We start from the raw sequence: 17,502 nt of genomic DNA, 5'->3' as shown, positions 1-17,502 counted from the left end.
CGCCACTAGCTTTCAGGGCTCTGCCCCTTCGTCAGGTAGCCCCAAAAGCTAGTGGCGTTTGCTACCAAGTAAACCTGTTGGACTTTAACTTGGTGTTGTGAGATTTTTTACTGTGTGTACCCCAGTCCAACGGCAGCATCTCCACATCATGACCACCCCAAGGAGTCACCGATTAGACTTCAATCCATTGAAGATGTTGGGTCCTGTTGCAGATATTCCTAATAAAAAACAAATGCAGCCTGATTCTGAATTTCTAACACACTGAATATGTTAATGTTTCATGACTAATAAATCTCTGAACATTATATCCTAATGATTTCCTCCTAATTCCTCAGTGGTACCCTGGAAATAACTTTATCAGAGTTAGATTATACAGCACATGTTGCATACCGGTCAGTAAGTAAATAACAAGCACACCCTTCTTGCATTGAGATTTGTTAGTTGAGGGAAAATCCAGTCATGCGCATGCATTAAACCTGCAATGCAAAGAGGATCAGGCCACTGCTTTGCATTATGACAGATTGCCTAATTAAAGACTTCATGCAGGGTTGGTAGGAAAAAGAATACTGTACCAATTGGCAAGGGGCATCCAGCCCATCCAGGCCAGGCTGGCCTGGCTCCCCTTTTTCCCCCTTATTGCCTCGGAGTCCCTGTTTATTGAAATCAACTTGCATTGTTATTGACAAATGAATCATTCCGCCTGCAGAGAGGCTAACACTTGATAGCTTCCAAACAGGAGAGAGAAGCAGCTAATGATTTCATGGGCAGAATGTGGAGAGAAGGGTTGCCGCAACATAAGCCAAGTTGGAAATATACAAGGACCATGAAACTGAGCATCCTCTCATCCCATTTTTACTTAAAAAAGCTCAATAATGCCTACTTTAAAGAAACAGATGCTCAATTTGCAAAACTGTTCTTGTGTCTCCATCTTGGATTGGTACATTTCAAATCAGAAATGGAGAGTTTGAAGCAAAGTGCGATATTGAAGTCCTTTTTCTGTCACTGCCCCCACTCCCTCTCCAAAAGAGAGGACTTGAAATGATGTGCATTTTTAAATATTTGATGTGTGTGTGTGTGAAACTGTATGCTCCATTACACAATAACTGTGAAGAGCTGGAAACCCTCTTTACACATAGGGAACAATTCTTGTGTTCACTGTGAGCAGAATGCCGTGTGCCAAATATTGTAGGTGGCAAGCTCGGCAGAATTGGTGCCCACTGTGAAATCTGCAATTAAAAGACTGTACAAATAATTTATTTCACTATGTGCACTGGCACCATTAGACAAAAGGTGCCTCTCTCTTCTGTTTGGTTTGAGATGTCTGAATACCAATACACAGCAGAGACATACCAATGGGCAAGGTGCATCTAATCCAGGGGCACCCTGTTCTCCTTTCTCCCCCTTTGGCCCTTTTTTGCCTTTCTTTCCCTTTTCCCCCTGTAGACACAATGGTTTGGTCAAAAAAAAAGTTTTGTGAACTCAGACACGGCTACATGTACATTACGTTAAGCCGATTTGAACACTAAGAATTAAACAGTAAAAGAGAAATAATGAGTTTAAAGCCAGAAAAATGCTCGGCGGTTATAAGGAGTAAAGGGACTTCAGTGAGGATAAAGGATGATATTAGAAAAAAAAAGGGAAATTAGTGAGGTTGCAGGAGCACTTAGGAGCAAGTTATATTCAGAAAGAGGTAAAACTGCAACTCTTTATTAAGGCAGTCAAATTAAGGAGTAAAAATTAAAAGGATGGGGCAGGTCCATAGGTGGGAACCAATATGCTTGGGTTTCAGAGGGCAGAGGGGGAAGGAGAAAGGTAGGTACCTCCAGGAAAGTGAAGCATGCTTCAATCTGAGCAACAGGAATAAGAAGCATCTGGAAAGAATAACGTTTCGACAGAGGGAGTGGCCCTTCTTGTTTACCTAAGAATGCTCTTGTGACCAATGGAAATCTGCTGTATAAGTGCTTTGGCAACTTCCTGCAGCAATGACACAAGTTGCAGTCATTGGTCACTGTCCTCATTCACAAGTGCTGCATAGGCAAACAGAAAAGGACACTGCCTCGACAAACCGGAAACAATTCAATCAGTTGTGCAATTGAAAGCAAAATGGAAACAAAACATCATCATTAAACACAGCCCTCCTGACGTTCTGAGATATCTAACCAAAACAAACGTCCAGCTACCAAGAACATCATCCATGAATCCAATGAGAGAAGCGTGCTTTTGTCAAATTGATATATTCCTTGACATTTTAGTCCTTGAATAATTTAATCAATGAGGTTTGGTCTTGGAAAATTGCACTTAAAGTTACAGGATAATTTTTACAAAATTGTGCCAGTGGATTGGTCACTGCCTTTATTGGGCAGGATTTTCCTAATGCCAGAAAATCCTGCCTGAGGCCAATGAACCTTTGCGTGGTCCGTGCCCCGCTTGCTATGATTCCTCCGGTGAGCAATTTGGGAAAATCCCACCCATTGCGTTTCATGCTGATTATGCCTTTAGTTCAAATGTCTGGCAGGGAACAACACCCAATTAAGATAATGGAACCATTATTATTGGATAACTCATACACTTACAAGGAGGGCTGTGGATGGATAGCACACAGGGATAATTTTCTGAGTACATATTCCTGGTGAGGAGCTTTACCAGCTGGTAGCTCATATTGGGAAGCTGCAGTAACTCTGCGAGTAATCTCCTCACAATGTGCTGTGGGCAAGGCTCCATGCCAGTGTTGTGAACTCAGACAATCAACCCTATACAGTCTGCAAGAGATGGACAACTTATACACGTCAAAAATGAACTGTCAATTGATAGTTCATGCAGTGCACAGCCTCCTAGATCACTGCCAGTTATGTCAGCAGATGAATGCACACATGGCATATCTCTGTTCGCTACTTTTAACGGAGAAGTTAAACAATTGAAAACAATGTGTCAGCACTTAGTGGACAGAGGAATACCACAGGAATTTGCTATGTATCCATCCAGCTATATTGCCATTTTTTGGCCAATATAAATGGATGTGAAAGATTGGCTTGTATAGTTTACACAAAATGGACAACTCATGCAGTCTACATCAGAGCCCTGGATGGACACAGTTAATGCAGTCTACATTGTGTTGTGGATAGTTTTACAGTCAATAGGAGAGCAACGGATATTGAATTCATGCCATTAGTCAGCTCAGACAAGACTACAAGCTATGGATGGATTGCTCATGCAGCTTAGAAAGTGCTCTCCAAGTAAACATCTCTGTGCTTTATCAAAAACATGCATGTTGAAATCCAAATGCCAAAGCTTCAGTATTCCTTATTATCCCATTCAATCAACCACCTCCCAACTCCACACTCAGTTTGACTGCGCTATTATTGATTTCACACAGGCTCGTTAAAATGAGCACCTTTCTTTTAGATCAAGTGCTTTGAGTTGTCAAATGATAAGGTAATTAGGAAAATTAGTTAATTTTTTTGTTGTTACAGAAGTACAGATTGTGCATAATTACCGGATGGAGAAGAATCATAAAGGTAACCTAGGCCACCTGTGTACACCTCTCAGTTGGTGAGAACCAATAGTGAGAGACTACCTGTTCCTGTTTCCTGAGTCCAAAGGGCCTAAATTATCCTGAAAGACCCAAAAAAATGAAACAGCCAGGGCTGGGGGTTCCTCGTGCTGATTGATTTCACAGGAAACAAGATTTCTGGGAGGTTTTCATTGAGATGAAGGGCCGGATTCTCTGGTCTCACCCACAGCTGGGGTTCTCCAGTTACACTGCAGTGAACCTATATGTGGCCAAGTGCCAAATTCCCTATTCTTGCTGGCAGCAAAGGAGGGGTGTGAATGGCCAGAGAATTCCAGCCAAAACTTTTCTTTAAAACAGTGAGAATTCATCAGGTGAAAAATAAAAATTAAAAAATATACTTAGTACCTTAGTTCATTACCTTTTCCATATATTTGGACAAAGGTCCAGGGAAAATGGTAAATCCAGCACCAGTGATAGAACTTTACCTAATAATTAACATCACTGGAATAATTGCAAGTATAAAAATCGAGTGCATGTTGACACTGTGGTCATCATTTTTGGTTAAGTTTTTAAGTCAACATATCTGATACATTCTGAATGGAACTAAAAGCAAAATATAACGAATGCTGCAGTGCCAAGGGAATATTACTGAACTTGAAACATTAACTTAGTTTCTCTCTCTACGCATGCTGCCAGACCTGCTGAAATTTTCCTGCTCTTTCTGCTTTGATTTCCGAATGGAAATCCTTGCATGCAAACGTTTACTTATAACAATGTAGTTACAGGCTCTACCTAACAAGCAGTGCTTTCGAACAAGTCTCCCAATTTCACCAGTAATTTGGACACGTAAAAATCTTTATTAACCGATCTTGCCTTACTCAATTTAGTGCTTGAACAAGCCAACTGCTTTAAAGCTCAGTGGCAAATGTTTGTTCCACAATTGAAAGCTATAGGCACCATTGCCTGACTTTTAATTCAAATGCAAAACAATTAGTAAGATAATGAACCAAATTATAACATTTATATAATTCCTTTTTACTCATGGGATGTGGGCATCGCTAGCTGGGCCAGCATTTGTTACTCATCACTGATTGCTCTTGAACTGAGTGGCTTGCTCAGCTACTTCAGAGGGGTAGATAAGAGTTAACCACATTGCTGTGGCTCTGGAGTCATATGTAGGCCAGACCAGATAAGGAGAGCAGATTTCCTTCCCTAAAGGATATTAGTGAACCAGATGGGTTTTTACGACATTCAACAATGGTTTCATGGTTATCATTCGACTTTTAATTTCAGATTACTTTTATTAGGATTTGAATCCATGTCCCCAGATTATTGTCTTGGGTCTGGATTACTGGTCCAGTGAAAATACCGCAATGCTATTGCCTCCTTCGAATGTTCTTTGCACACCACAATCTCCACCAACTATTTCTGCTTAGTGTTTAACCTCCTGTTCTTTATTTTTATTTGTTGATGATTATCCATATGATATTGAACATATAAGCAGTTTTGAATGAATTGAGAAATAATCTGACTGAATTAACTGTGATGTATTCTATGAGATCAATAATAATCTTTAGTCTCATTGTATAATGTTCAATTATGATTGGAAGATTATACGATAGGCACATATAGAGGTAAAGGAGGCCACCTCACTCAGGGAATTGTGTTGTACCCAATGCAAACTGAAAAGGAATACTGGAGCTGTAAGCACATTTGGTTTGCATGCTCACAGATCATTTCATTTCACCAACAATGGAAATAACCATTTGAAGACACTGGCGAATAAACATATCTGTAACTGCACCTTTTCTCCCCTCTCTCCTCTATCTCCTTTAGGACCAGAGAAACCCTGAAAGAAAAAGAGTCAGCAAAATAACTTTGAATAAATTTGTAATGCCTGCTGTGTAAAAAAAACAAAGCTACAAAGGTTCAGTTTATTCAGACTAATTTTACTGGTTTAAAAGGGGCAGATTTTCTTCAATCTCCATTTGTATCCTTCTTATTCCTAATCCCTACCCAAGCTTCTGGTACTTAAATCCTTGGTCAGAATAAACAAGTTGCCTTGATTAATTTTGTCAGCTACCTTCATTTTCTTAAAGGTTCCACTTAGGATGACAAAATTGTCTTTCCAAAAGAAAGACAGTCAACTTTCTATCCGTCAATTAAATATTAAATATGCGGAATAAGCTGTTGTTCACATCCAGACTTCCTGAATAGCAATAATATTTCCAAAAATCATTTTTAAACAACTTGAAACCCACAAATAAAGTAGACAACACTTGGACAAAAGGGTTAAGTATTTTGCAACTTCTGGATTACTTTCTTTCAAATGAAGGGAATCATTAGAAACAAGGCTGGTAGAAATACGAGTATAAAGGAAATGGGACTTACGTCTAACCCTGGATCTCCATCAATACCCTGCGAAAGAACAACACACACATGATGATTGACAGATCTGCTTCCACCTTTTATATTCAATGCAGTACTCTCAGGTTGTAATTTCCTATGGGTGGGCATCAAATCATTTATAACTTGTTTCATCTCAGAAACAACTAACACTGTCCAAAATCCAAAACAAAATCTAATAAATGATGCTAAGTGCTGCTGTTTTCTTTGGGCTGGTGTCATGATTGCTCATTCATCTTTTAGTTTAGTTAAAAGCAAGATACTGTGGAGGCTGGAATCTGAAACAAAAACAGAAAATGCTGGAAAATCCCAGCAGGTCTGACAGCATCTGTGGAAAGAGAACAGAGCCAATGTTCAGGTCTGAATGACCCTTCCTCAAAGCTAAGTGCAAAGAAAATCAGAAGAGATTTACAGTATGAGGGTGGCGGGGGGCAGTGGGGGGAGGAGAGTGAGAAAGAAGGATGATAAAAATGGTTGAATGAGATGAAAAGATGGAACAAAATGAAATAAACAGGAATGCAGACTGAGTGACTGCTTTGCTGAACACCTTTGATCTGTCTATAAACAGGACTCAGACCATTCCTGTTGTTTGCCACTTCAGCACATCACCCAACTCTCTTGACCACTGGCAGGATTTTACGGCTTCGCTCAAGCCGAGGGTGGTGGGTGGGAGAGTAGGGGACAACAATGGGCAACCTTCCACCACTCCCAGTGCTATGGCCTTCCCATCTCCCAGCCCACATTAAATTCCAGTCCTTGTTGTAGCTAGCAGGATTCTGTAAATTGTAGTTGACTGTTCATTAGATTATCTACTACAATTTACAGGCAGTGCGAGTGATAATCTACCCCAGTTTGTCCAGCAATAGTAAGTACCTAACACAAACCAATTGCAAATGTTGTCTCTGACACAACCACATTAATCTTTACACATCATGCCGAATCAGCTGGGAAACTGGTGTGCACCAGGTTTACAACCCATCAAGGGTCATGTTTTTCTCACCAAAGCTTCCATCTTTGAGATGAATTGTGAGACATGCAAGGCTGAAAAAGGAATTGTCTTAAACTTTAAAACAACTTAAAATAGGTAGAATGGGCAGAGTAAATGGAAATAATGCTTCAATATCACTGAAAAGAGAGAGACAGGTTGTTGAAGTTTTTCATCTTGCACTCATCAGGACAAAAACAATACCAAACTTTTACATTATCACAACAATTAACATTATAGAAGAAAAGGTTTCTGACTGGTTGGCAAGGCAACTCTGATTGGCTAAGATGTTGCCATGGAAAAAACAACAGGGAACAATAAGTACCCCAAGTTCCAAGATGATTTTGAAAAGGTGCAAGACTTGACCATGATTATTAGCAGAGAATACTTCCCTGCAGAAAATGTATGTCACAAGTGGAAATGATCCATGTTAGAAACTTGACTGATTATCTTAAATTGTTCATTAGTGTGGCTTTTTAAAATTCATCTACAAGGCTGGGCCAGCATGTTTTATTATCCATCCTTAATTGCCCTTGAGAAGGTGGTAGTGAACTGCCTTCCTGAACCGCTGTAGTCCAAGTAATGTAGGTACTCCCATGGTGCTGGTAGGGACGGAGTTTCAGGATTTTGACACAGTGACAGTGAAGGAATGGTGATATTTTTCCAAATCAGGATGATGAGTGACTTGGCAGGGAACTTTCCATTGCCCATGTGTCTGTTGCCTTTGTCCTTCTAGATGGTAGTGGCTGTGGGTCGGGAGTGTGCTGTCTAAGGAGCTTTGATGAGTTCCCACAGTGCATCTTCCAGATGGCACACACGGCTGTCCCTGTGTTTCGGTGGTGAAGGATGTGAATGTTTGTGGAAGGGGCCAATCAAGCTGGCAGTAATTAGCGCACACTCAATGGTGAAATCACATCTAACAACAGATGTTCTGTTTTGGGTTTTGAAGTGCAGATTGGTTGAGTATGGTCTGTACTGCCCTTATTACAAATGACCAAAGGAACATGGGCCTGAATCTTGAGCTCATGCGGCGCTTGCAATCAGCGGGCCTGGAAGTGGACATGATATGTGCTTCCAGCAGCAATTGACCCCTGACTACAATTTCACACTGACTGGCTAATTAACTGAAAGCCAGCATGAAATGGGCGCTGAGAAAGGCTTAGCGCTGCCATGGGGGTGCGGGAAGGGGAGGTGTGCTGAGAGAAATAAGGTGAAGGCAGGCACTCCCTGAAGTCTGTATAGTAAAAATGAAATTAGCTCAATAAAACACTGCAAACTGTGTCTCCATTACAAAGTCAAACAACTTAAAGCAGATCACGTAGCACCTCATTCCTCACATATCTTCTTTTAGTTTATTTAACCCTGCAGATTTTATCCCTCTCTGGCCTGGATGGTGTTTGTAGCAAGAACGTGAAGGCCGATTGGCCCTTTTGCCAACTGCAAAAGTGGATGGGCAATGTAAAATCACTGACAATTGGTTCCTTAATAAACTTATAATTGCCCATTTGCCTGCGGAGTCAGAAGTGTCCCCATCAGCTGTAATGTTGCACGTGAATGCAATGATGCTGGAACACATGCTCAAGGTTTTTTCGCATGATTTCATGTGATTTGGGTTGGGCACGCATTCGCATGTTCAACATAAAATTTGGATTCGATCAGCCAATCATTAGGACCTACACTTTAATTAGCACACGACCTTGCTAAGCATGGTGGGCAGAACATTACATATGATTTCCAGTGTCAGTACAATATCAGACACTCTGGCTGTGTGTCCTAATGATCGGCTAATCAAGTCAAACAGCATGTTCCTCTGGCAGTTGATATTCGGCAGAATGCGAACCATACTCAACCAGCCTGTGCTTAAAAAACAGAATGCCAATGTTGGATGTGATTCCATGATTGGGCAGCACTTCATAGAATCCCTATGGTGAGGAAGCCATTTGGCCAATTGAGCTGCACTGACAACAATCCCACCCAGGTCCTATCCCCGTAACCCCACATATTTATCCTGCTAATGCCTCTGACACTAAGGGGCAATTTAGCATGGCCAATTAACCTAACCCACACATTTTTGGGGTGTGGGAGGAAACCGGAGCACCTGGTGGAAACCCACGCAGACACGGGGGGAATGTGCATACTCCGCACAGACAGTGACCCTGAGGTCAGATTTGAATCCGAGTCCCTGGTGCTGTGAGACAGCAGTGCTAACCACTGTGCCACTATACGTCCTGAACTATAAGATTGCGCTAACATTGGTTATTTACTTTTGCTAAAAGTGACATACATGCATATGGAGGGACCCATTCTCTGTGAACTAAAGGAATTGCTTTCTCCATGGCAACATCTTGGCCAGTTAAGAGTTGACTTGCCAACCAGTCAGCATCCTTTTTTTCTGCAGCATAAATTGTTTGTGATCATCTGAAATTTGGCATTCTTGCATTTGTCCTGATGAGTGCAAGATGAAAACCTTTGGTAACAAGTCTCTCTTTGCAGCAATATTCAAGTCTGTATTACCAAGTGACTGAAAAATAATGCTGCTAAAATAATAGAAACCGAGATGACATGAAGAAGCAAAGAGCGGAGGGAAAAAGGAAAGCCAAGTACACTTCAGGAAATGTTTCATGTGACTTGCTTTAATTTTAAATTTTGTTTTTAAGTGACTGGAGCTTGGAGATTGTGATTATTGATATGAGTGGGCCAACGTAAAGCGTTCACATAACATAAATGCCTCTGTTCAATAATGGACAGAGTAATGCCATATCTCTACATGAAGCATTCATCCCTTAATATGACCAAAGGTATCGTCTATTGCTGCTCCAGTTTTCACAGGGTCTCCAGTCACCTAATAAAACATTACTTACTGTAAGAAATGAACAATGACTGAGAAACATCAGAAATTAATTATGCAGTGGATGGATTAAAGTCTAGTTGGAGGCAGTGGGCTGAATGTTTGGGGTTGAGACCCCTATGTTGTGATCATTTCCAGCTGCTGACCCTGACCAGGTTGCCAGGTTACATGCCCAGCACTATTTTTAAATGGATGGCCAATTCATGGATCATGCGCACATTCACCATCTAATTAAGGAGGTCGAGTGGGAGGTCCTAAGACTGCAGGCCCAATAGGAGGTCCTCCAACAAGAGAGAGAGAAACAGCCTTACCAGACGTGGAAACTGCTGAAGCAGATAAGGGAGAGAGAGGGTGTCTCAAGCAAGAGCCTCCCCACAAAGCAGAAAAGGCTATTCAATAAAACTGGCTGCATTTCAAGAGGACCATTGTGGTGCAGTGGCCATTTAGCATTTGCAGCAGGTAGTTGGTTAGCAAAGCTTGTGTGCCTCATTTGTCATCACATGCAAACAAAATAGGATTGATGTTCATAGAGGAATATGCCACAGTGATTTATTTTACATGTTTGTAGGTAAACGGAAGTGTTGGTACTTTAAATAATCATGGATCAGATTTGAGATAAACAAGGGTAGGATTTTCTCTTAAGGGTGTTTGCTATGTCTCTGACAGGTGTTCTGTGCCTATGAGGAAGAAGCTACCTACATTCTTCCAACCCTAATTTGTTTGCATGTCCCAAGCCCAGCCTGACCTCTGACTAGCCTGTGCACCTTGGGATTGGGATAAAACTGTCTCTTGGGGTTGGGATAAACATCTCAGTATTGAGATTAAACTCTCAGGACTGAGATAAAACTGTATCCTGGGATTAGGATTAAATGGTTTTCCGGGATCAAGCTTTTTAGTTGCTCTTCCTGGAAAGCAGCGATCCAAAGTGCCAAATTCACAAGATCATCCTTAGGATGAGGGAATACAATTTTGTGCTTGCCTCTAATGGATTAAAGTTGATTTCAACTCTCCCACAGGCTAGCCACTGTGGATAAATCCAGCAACTGGGCCCTTTGCCAGGTTTTTCTTCAGCATCCAATGATTGTAACGGAAATAACAATTTGTGCAAGACCAGAAACACCCAGCCCTGAAATTAAGGGACTGTGTGTGCCCCACAAATACATATCTTGGGGTATGCTCTGCGTAATATTGAAATTGTGTAGGGTGATCTGTGTGCTGACAGATCTCCACTCTTTGTCCTCTTCACATGCCTGACAAATGACTGAGCTGAAGACTACCTACCCTCATTGCTTGCTTATTCTTACTTCCAAAAATACCTTGCCTGTGTCAAGCTGGAAAACTGACTTTATTTGATATTTATTTACCATTTCCACAATGTGCACATCACAGTCACAATCATTGCGGTTATAGCAATGCAAGCTGCAGGAGTTGTGCGTCTGAACCCATCAAAACCTGTTCTATCCATCAAAGAACTGCTCCTAAAAAATTCTAATGTGTAATTTCAAGTCACAGGGTTAATAAAATGTTCATTAACTAATTATAAAATAAAAGTGCCGTTATCCCAGATGACCATAGGTTGCTCTCCCCTTTGAGAGAGAGAGTGTTGACTGGTGGTGATTTACCCCGAGGGTCACCACATCTCAGTGAGGGATAAGATTGGGAAGGTGGAGCCTTCATGAATAAACTCAGCTGATAAAGGAATTGAACCTGTGCCTTTGGCGTCGCTCTGCATCACAACTGTCTGTCCAGCCAACTGAGCTAACCAACTCCCCGAACTAATTACCAACCATTTGTAATTGGACATTAACTCACAATGTGCAATGAGTAGTACTATTCCTTTCTGCAGTAACACATACTAACACCAGGTATACTTACAGGCAAGCCTGTGGGTCCCCTTGGCCCTGGGTTACCAACAGCTCCTTTTTCACCCTGAAATGACAACACTTCATATCAACTGAACAGTCACAGTGAGATAGAAGCAAGCATTCTCAAATGCTTCTGTTATCTTAAGATGCGACAGACATGGGGACTGCCAAGTTCAAGGAGACCCTGTAGGAATCAACAGGTTGATAAAGCACATGTCCAGAATGTACAAGTTTTCCTTTTCTTATTAAGCCGTTTGTTGCTCATTATCTTCTGTATTTTTCATTCCCCCCCACCCCCCCCCGCCGAATGGGCTTTCAGTTTTTGGATGGTGGAGATGTGGAGCCGATGGTGCGAGGCTGGGCGATAGTATGGGCTGGATGATGATGTGGGGCTGGGCAATGAGATGGGCCACAGGGTGGGGCTGTGCTCCGGAGGCAGGCAACAGCGACGGCGTGTGGCCGGATAATGGGGTGGGGCAGGCAACGGGGTGGGGCCAGGCAATGGGGTCACGGTGTGGAGCCAGGTGACGGGGTGAGGCCGGTCATTGGGGAGGGGCCGGGTGATGCGGGCGGGGCCGAGTGATGAGGCAGGGCCGGATGATGGGGTGATGCTGTGAGGCTGGGTGACGGTGTGGGGCCAGCTGACGGGGAGAGGCCAAGTGATGTGGGGCCGGGCGTTAGGGTGGAGCTGGGCTTGGGGTGGGGCGGGGCGGTGTGGGGTTGGGCGACGTAGCTGCTGGAGGTGAATGGGATTTTACTGGGAGCAGGAGCAGTGGGGATTTACCTGTTTGGGGTTGATCCCAGCTTCACCGTGGTTAAGATAAGTGAAGCTTTTAATGGGGCTGGCAAGGAGTGGGCCTTAACTGGGAGTAGGATGATTAAGGTTTTGCATTGGCCGTAAGTCACAGGAGCAGAAGTAGGCCATTTGGCCCATTGAATCTATTCCACAATTCAATGACATCGTGATTGATCTGCTATGATCATCCTCAACTCTACTTTTCTGCCTTATCCCCATCATCCTCCATTTCCTTACTGATTAAAAATCTGTCTATCTCAGCCTTGAACATGCTTAATGACACACCCTCTACAGCTCTGTGTGGTATAGAATTCCACAGACTCACTTCCCTCAGAAGAAATTCCTTCTCATCTTAAATGGGTGCCCTTTTATGCTGAGAAATAACCTCTTAGCATCTACCCTGTCAATCCCCCTGAGAATCCTATACATCTCAATAAATTCATCCCTCATTCTTTTAAACTCCAATGAGTACAGTTCAAACCTACTTAACCTCTCCTCATAAGAAAATTCATCCATTCCCGGGATCAAGCTTCTCTGGACAGCCTCCAATGCCAATATTTCTTTCCCTAGATAACAGGACCAAAACTGTTCACATTATTCCAGCTGAGGTCGAGCTTGTATAGCTTCTTCGAGATTTCCTTATTTTTATACTCCATTCCCTTTGAAATAAAGGCCGACATTCCTATTACCTGCTGAACTTGCATGCTGGCTTTTTGTGATTTACGGACGAGGATCCCCAAATCTCCCTGTGCTTCTGCTTTCTGCAGTCGTTCTCCATTTAAATAGTATTCAACTCCTTTTTCCTTCCTACTAAAAGTGCATAACTTCACACTTTTCTACATTATATTTCATTTGCTAAGTTTTCGTCCACTCACCTAACCTATCTACATCCCTCTGTAGACTCTTTGTGTCATCCTCACCTCTTGCCTTCCCACCTATCTTTGTGTCATTTGCAAACTTGGCACTGGTGCATTCACTTCCCTTGTCCAAATTGTTAATACATATTGTAAATAATTGTGGCCTCAGCATCAATCCCTATGGTATTCCACTAGTTATAGATTGCCATCCTGAAAATGCCCCTTTTATCCCAACTCTCAGTTTTCTATTAGTTAGCCAATTGTCTATCCATGCTAATATATTACCCCCAGTGAGCTCTTACTTTATTCAGGAGCCTTTTGTCTGGTACCTCATTGAATGCTTTTTGAAAATCCAAGTACATCACGTCTACTGGTTCCCCTTCATCGGTCCTGCTCATTACCACCTCAAAGAATTCTAATAAATTTGTCAGGCATATCCCCTTCATGAAGCCATGCTTACTCTTGATTATATTATGTATTTCTAAATGCTCTGCTATCATATCCTTTATAATGGACTCTTATCAGGGATAAGCAGAGCTTTACCAGGGCTGGAGGTGAGCAGGGCTTTACTGGGCCCAAGATTGTTTTGCATATGTTATGCGAACGTGGAATCACAGCTATTGGACATGATGTTTAAACAATCTTGAGTGTAGTAAGAATTACACTGAAAACTAATTTAATATTATCAGTTGGACTTGCAGTGTAGTTCACTTACTCTTGCTAGAAGCCACATACATTCACACACAGGGCCTTGTCCTTTGAAGACAGAAGGAATGTGTCCACAGCTTTTTAACTTAAAAAGCTGGGGGACAGCCATTCCCTGGTTCACTCCTCATGGTAATGTCTTGACAGATCAGAATCAAACTGCCTGGTTTGAATTTGAGCAAAGGTCCCTGTTGCATCCTCCATAGCAACATCTCAATGGATCAGATTCCACTTGCCAATCAGCAGCCTCTTCTCATGCAGTATAAAATGTTGTTCTTTTTATCACTGATTTATCTTGCAAGTTGTCTTGATGACTGCAAGATGAAAAGTTTTGACAGCACGTCTCTTTTTTTTCAGCAATACTCAAGCTCTGGATTACAGACCAGCTTTTACATTTATAGTCATGAGGTGCTTTGAGCACATTGTGTCAAAGCATCTTTTAGATCCTCCTGTTCCAGATATTGAGCAGTTAGGGTTAGCCTACCAACCTTATAGTCAGTGAGTAACGCTGTTCTGACCTTGATCCATTTGATCTGACAGCACACAAGATAATTAAGCAACAATGCTCATGCTACCTTTGTTGATTTCTATTCAGCTTTTAGTACCATGCAACCATTCAAGCTGATTCAAAGCTTGAAAAGTCTTGATGTTGTTCCCACTCTCTGACTTTAAATCACTGATTTCCTTCACACCAGAAACCCAAAAGGTGTTAGTTTCTGGAATTTACTCAGACCCCATGCTGGTTTTCCTCAGGGTTGTGACTGTCACCTTTACCGTTTATCCTTGAAGATCGGGGTGGAGGGGTGGAGCAGTTATGTGTGGCAGGGGCGGGCTGGTAAAGAACCTTTATTTGCCGGATGTTTAGTCTGAGGCCCATTCTCTCAAGTGCTTTGAGGAATGCTTCACTGATGATTTGTAATTCAGCCTTTGTGTGCACAGGCGTAATCTGCATACTGCAGCTCGATGACAGAAGTTGGAGTGGTCTTGGTTCTGGCCTGGAAGCATTGGAGGTTGAACAGTTTCCTGCTTGTCCAGGAGGTTAGCCCTACTCCTGCAGGAAGCTTCAAGGTGATGGAGTGGAGGGTTGCTGCGAGGAAGATTGAGAAGACTGCTGGTACCATGACACAGCCCTGTTTGATCCCAGTTTTCATTTGTATTGGGACATTTCCCATATCTCGGGAGCCTCCTCTTGATGCGAGCAGGCATTGATAAAATTCAATGTCAACTCCAATGTGCAAGTGCAGTCTTCAGACGCCTGAGGAACAGAGTGTTCGAAACCTGAAACCTCAAATTCAGCATCAAGTTCATGGTCTGCAGAGCAGTCATGGTCCCCACCCTCCTGCATGCATCAGAAACATGAATAATGTACAGCAGACGCTTTGAATCCCTGGAGAGATATCACCAATGTTGCCTCTGCAAAAGTCCTGCAAATCCATGGGTAGGATAGGCTTACCAATGTGTGTATCCTCTCCCAGGCCAATATCACCAGCACCGAGGCACTGGTCACACTCAACCAGCTGCAACGGGCAGGCCACATTGTCCACGTGCCCGATACAAGACTCCCGAAACAAGTGCTCGAGTTCAAGCTCCACAATGGGCAAGTGATCACTAGGAGAGCAGAGGGAATGTTTCATGGACACTCTGAAAGCCTCTCGAAATAAATGCAACATCGCCATTGACATGCGGGAAACGCTTGCCTTAGCTCGCACATACTGGAGAAGAAGCATCCTCAAAGATGCCAATCACCTCGAGCGTCGGTGGATGGAGAATGTGGAGGCCAAGTGTAAACAGCTGAAAGATGGAAAGAGAGCACAGAATCTAGAGCATCCCATTCACCCACCTCATCAAACACCATCTGCCAAACCTGTGGCAGATTGTGTGGCCTCAGGATTGGACTATTCAGCCACCACAGAACCCATCTCCTTGGGGTAGAAGAAAATCATTCTTGACTCTGAGGGACTGCCAAAGAAGAAAGCAGCTTCTATCCTCTACGGATGTGGTGGCCAAGGGACATTAATGATTATATTACCTCAGAAAATGAGAATCCTTTTGATCAGATCCTACAATCATGAAACTCTTCTCTTTGATTGTAGTTGAGAGCACTATCCTTTTTTGTCTTGCCTTGTACTGTTGTCTTAGGAAAGCAGACTCCCTAGGTTACAAAGATTATTGACTCAGGCAGGAAGGGAATTTCTTGACAAAATCCACTCTAAGAATTTTGATGCAAGTAAAGAACATCATGAACAATGGGAATCATCCCATTATCTCAGTACCACTGTTAGATGCATTGAAGGAAAAGGCTGCAATCCCTCAGAATAACAAATTGGTTCCTAAACTACTGTGTCCTTCTCCATAAGAATTAACAGGGGTTAGATGTATGGATGAGGATATGCACTCAGAGTGATTATTTTAATGCTTTGAAATAATTGTTAATACATACTTTAATTAAAGCTAGATCAATGATGGGGTAATTTTCTTGTTTTTATTGCTGTTATTCAATTTATTTTTTTTAAATGAACAAGCAATGTACCTAAATTGAATTTTCATATGCACTTCTGTATAGTTAATGAAGTTTAAAAAAAAAATCAACCTCCTAATGGAAAATAACAGCTGAAATGAAAACCATAAATTATAAGGTTTGTTTCTCACCATGTTCTCAATACTTGGAATTTCTCTTTAACAAAGGAGATACCTTTACCTTTAGCAGATTTCAACACGGCAGTGGTCTGATTAAAATAAAGCATGTTGGAAGTGTCATGTGGAACATGAAAGCCCCGACATTATCTTTTGATAATGTTGAAAGTTCAGATTGGATATGTAGTTCTGCTTTTTATATAACTGGGTTTTTCCACTCTGTCGAGGCCATTTTGCACAGATTCTGCATTATGTACAAGTCACAATCTAAGGAGGGTGCAGCAGAATCAGAAATGCAGCACAGGTTTAATGAATCTTCCTTCATGAAAGGGTATCTGGATTTCTGTAAGTGTGGTTTCAAAACCTCAGGCTCATGCTTGCAACCTTCCATTTTGTGTTTGTACTGGGGTTGGTGGCTCACTGTGGCAAGGCTGAGCAACCCTTACACACTTAAACGTCAAAAACTCAAAATCTAGGAAGCACAAGATTTCTAAGCTAATCACTTAACAGTTTAAATTCCCAATTATTTTCCATTGCAAGCATTCATTTTTTATTCATTAGCCATCCCTAATTGCCCAGAGGGGAATTCCCTTTTTGAACCACTGCAGTCCATCTGGCGTTGGCACGTCCACAATGCTTTTAGGGAGGAAGTTTCAGGTTTTTGATCCAAGCGACAGCGAAGGAACAGTGATATAGTTCCTAATCAGGGTAATGTGTGGCTTGGAGGAGAACTTGCAGGTTGTGGTGTTCCCGTATGATTGCGGCCCTTCTCCTTCAAGGGGATGGAAGTTTGCGTTTGGAAGGTTCTGTCGAAGGATATTTGGTAAGTTGCTGCAGTTCATTTTGTATGTAGTCCATACTGCTGACGCTGTGCACCAGTGTTGGAGAGAGTGAA

At 42.2% G+C, this 17,502-nt stretch overlaps 1 protein-coding gene across 1 annotated transcript in view; it reads right to left on the bottom strand.

Annotated features, from left to right (window-relative positions):
* Window positions 1-17,502, bottom strand: part of col25a1 (collagen type XXV alpha 1 chain) — a 168,458-nt gene that overhangs the window by 13,677 nt on the left and 137,279 nt on the right. Inside the window, exons 28-31 of the mRNA XM_080190193.1 lie at window positions 11,626-11,679; window positions 5,903-5,929; window positions 5,316-5,360; window positions 1,351-1,437 (exon numbers count right to left, since the gene is read on the bottom strand). Coding sequence (XP_080046319.1) covers window positions 1,351-1,437; window positions 5,316-5,360; window positions 5,903-5,929; window positions 11,626-11,679 — 213 coding nt within the window. The remainder of the gene's footprint in view (window positions 1-1,350; window positions 1,438-5,315; window positions 5,361-5,902; window positions 5,930-11,625; window positions 11,680-17,502) is intronic.

The sequence above is a fragment of the Carcharhinus amblyrhynchos genome, chromosome 1, assembly GCF_965287045.1.
Source record: "Carcharhinus amblyrhynchos chromosome 1, sCarAmb.v2.hapA, whole genome shotgun sequence".
Lineage (NCBI taxonomy): Eukaryota > Metazoa > Chordata > Chondrichthyes > Carcharhiniformes > Carcharhinidae > Carcharhinus > Carcharhinus amblyrhynchos.
Note: the sequence above shows the minus strand (reverse complement) of the source record. Positions and strands in the feature narration are given on the sequence as shown.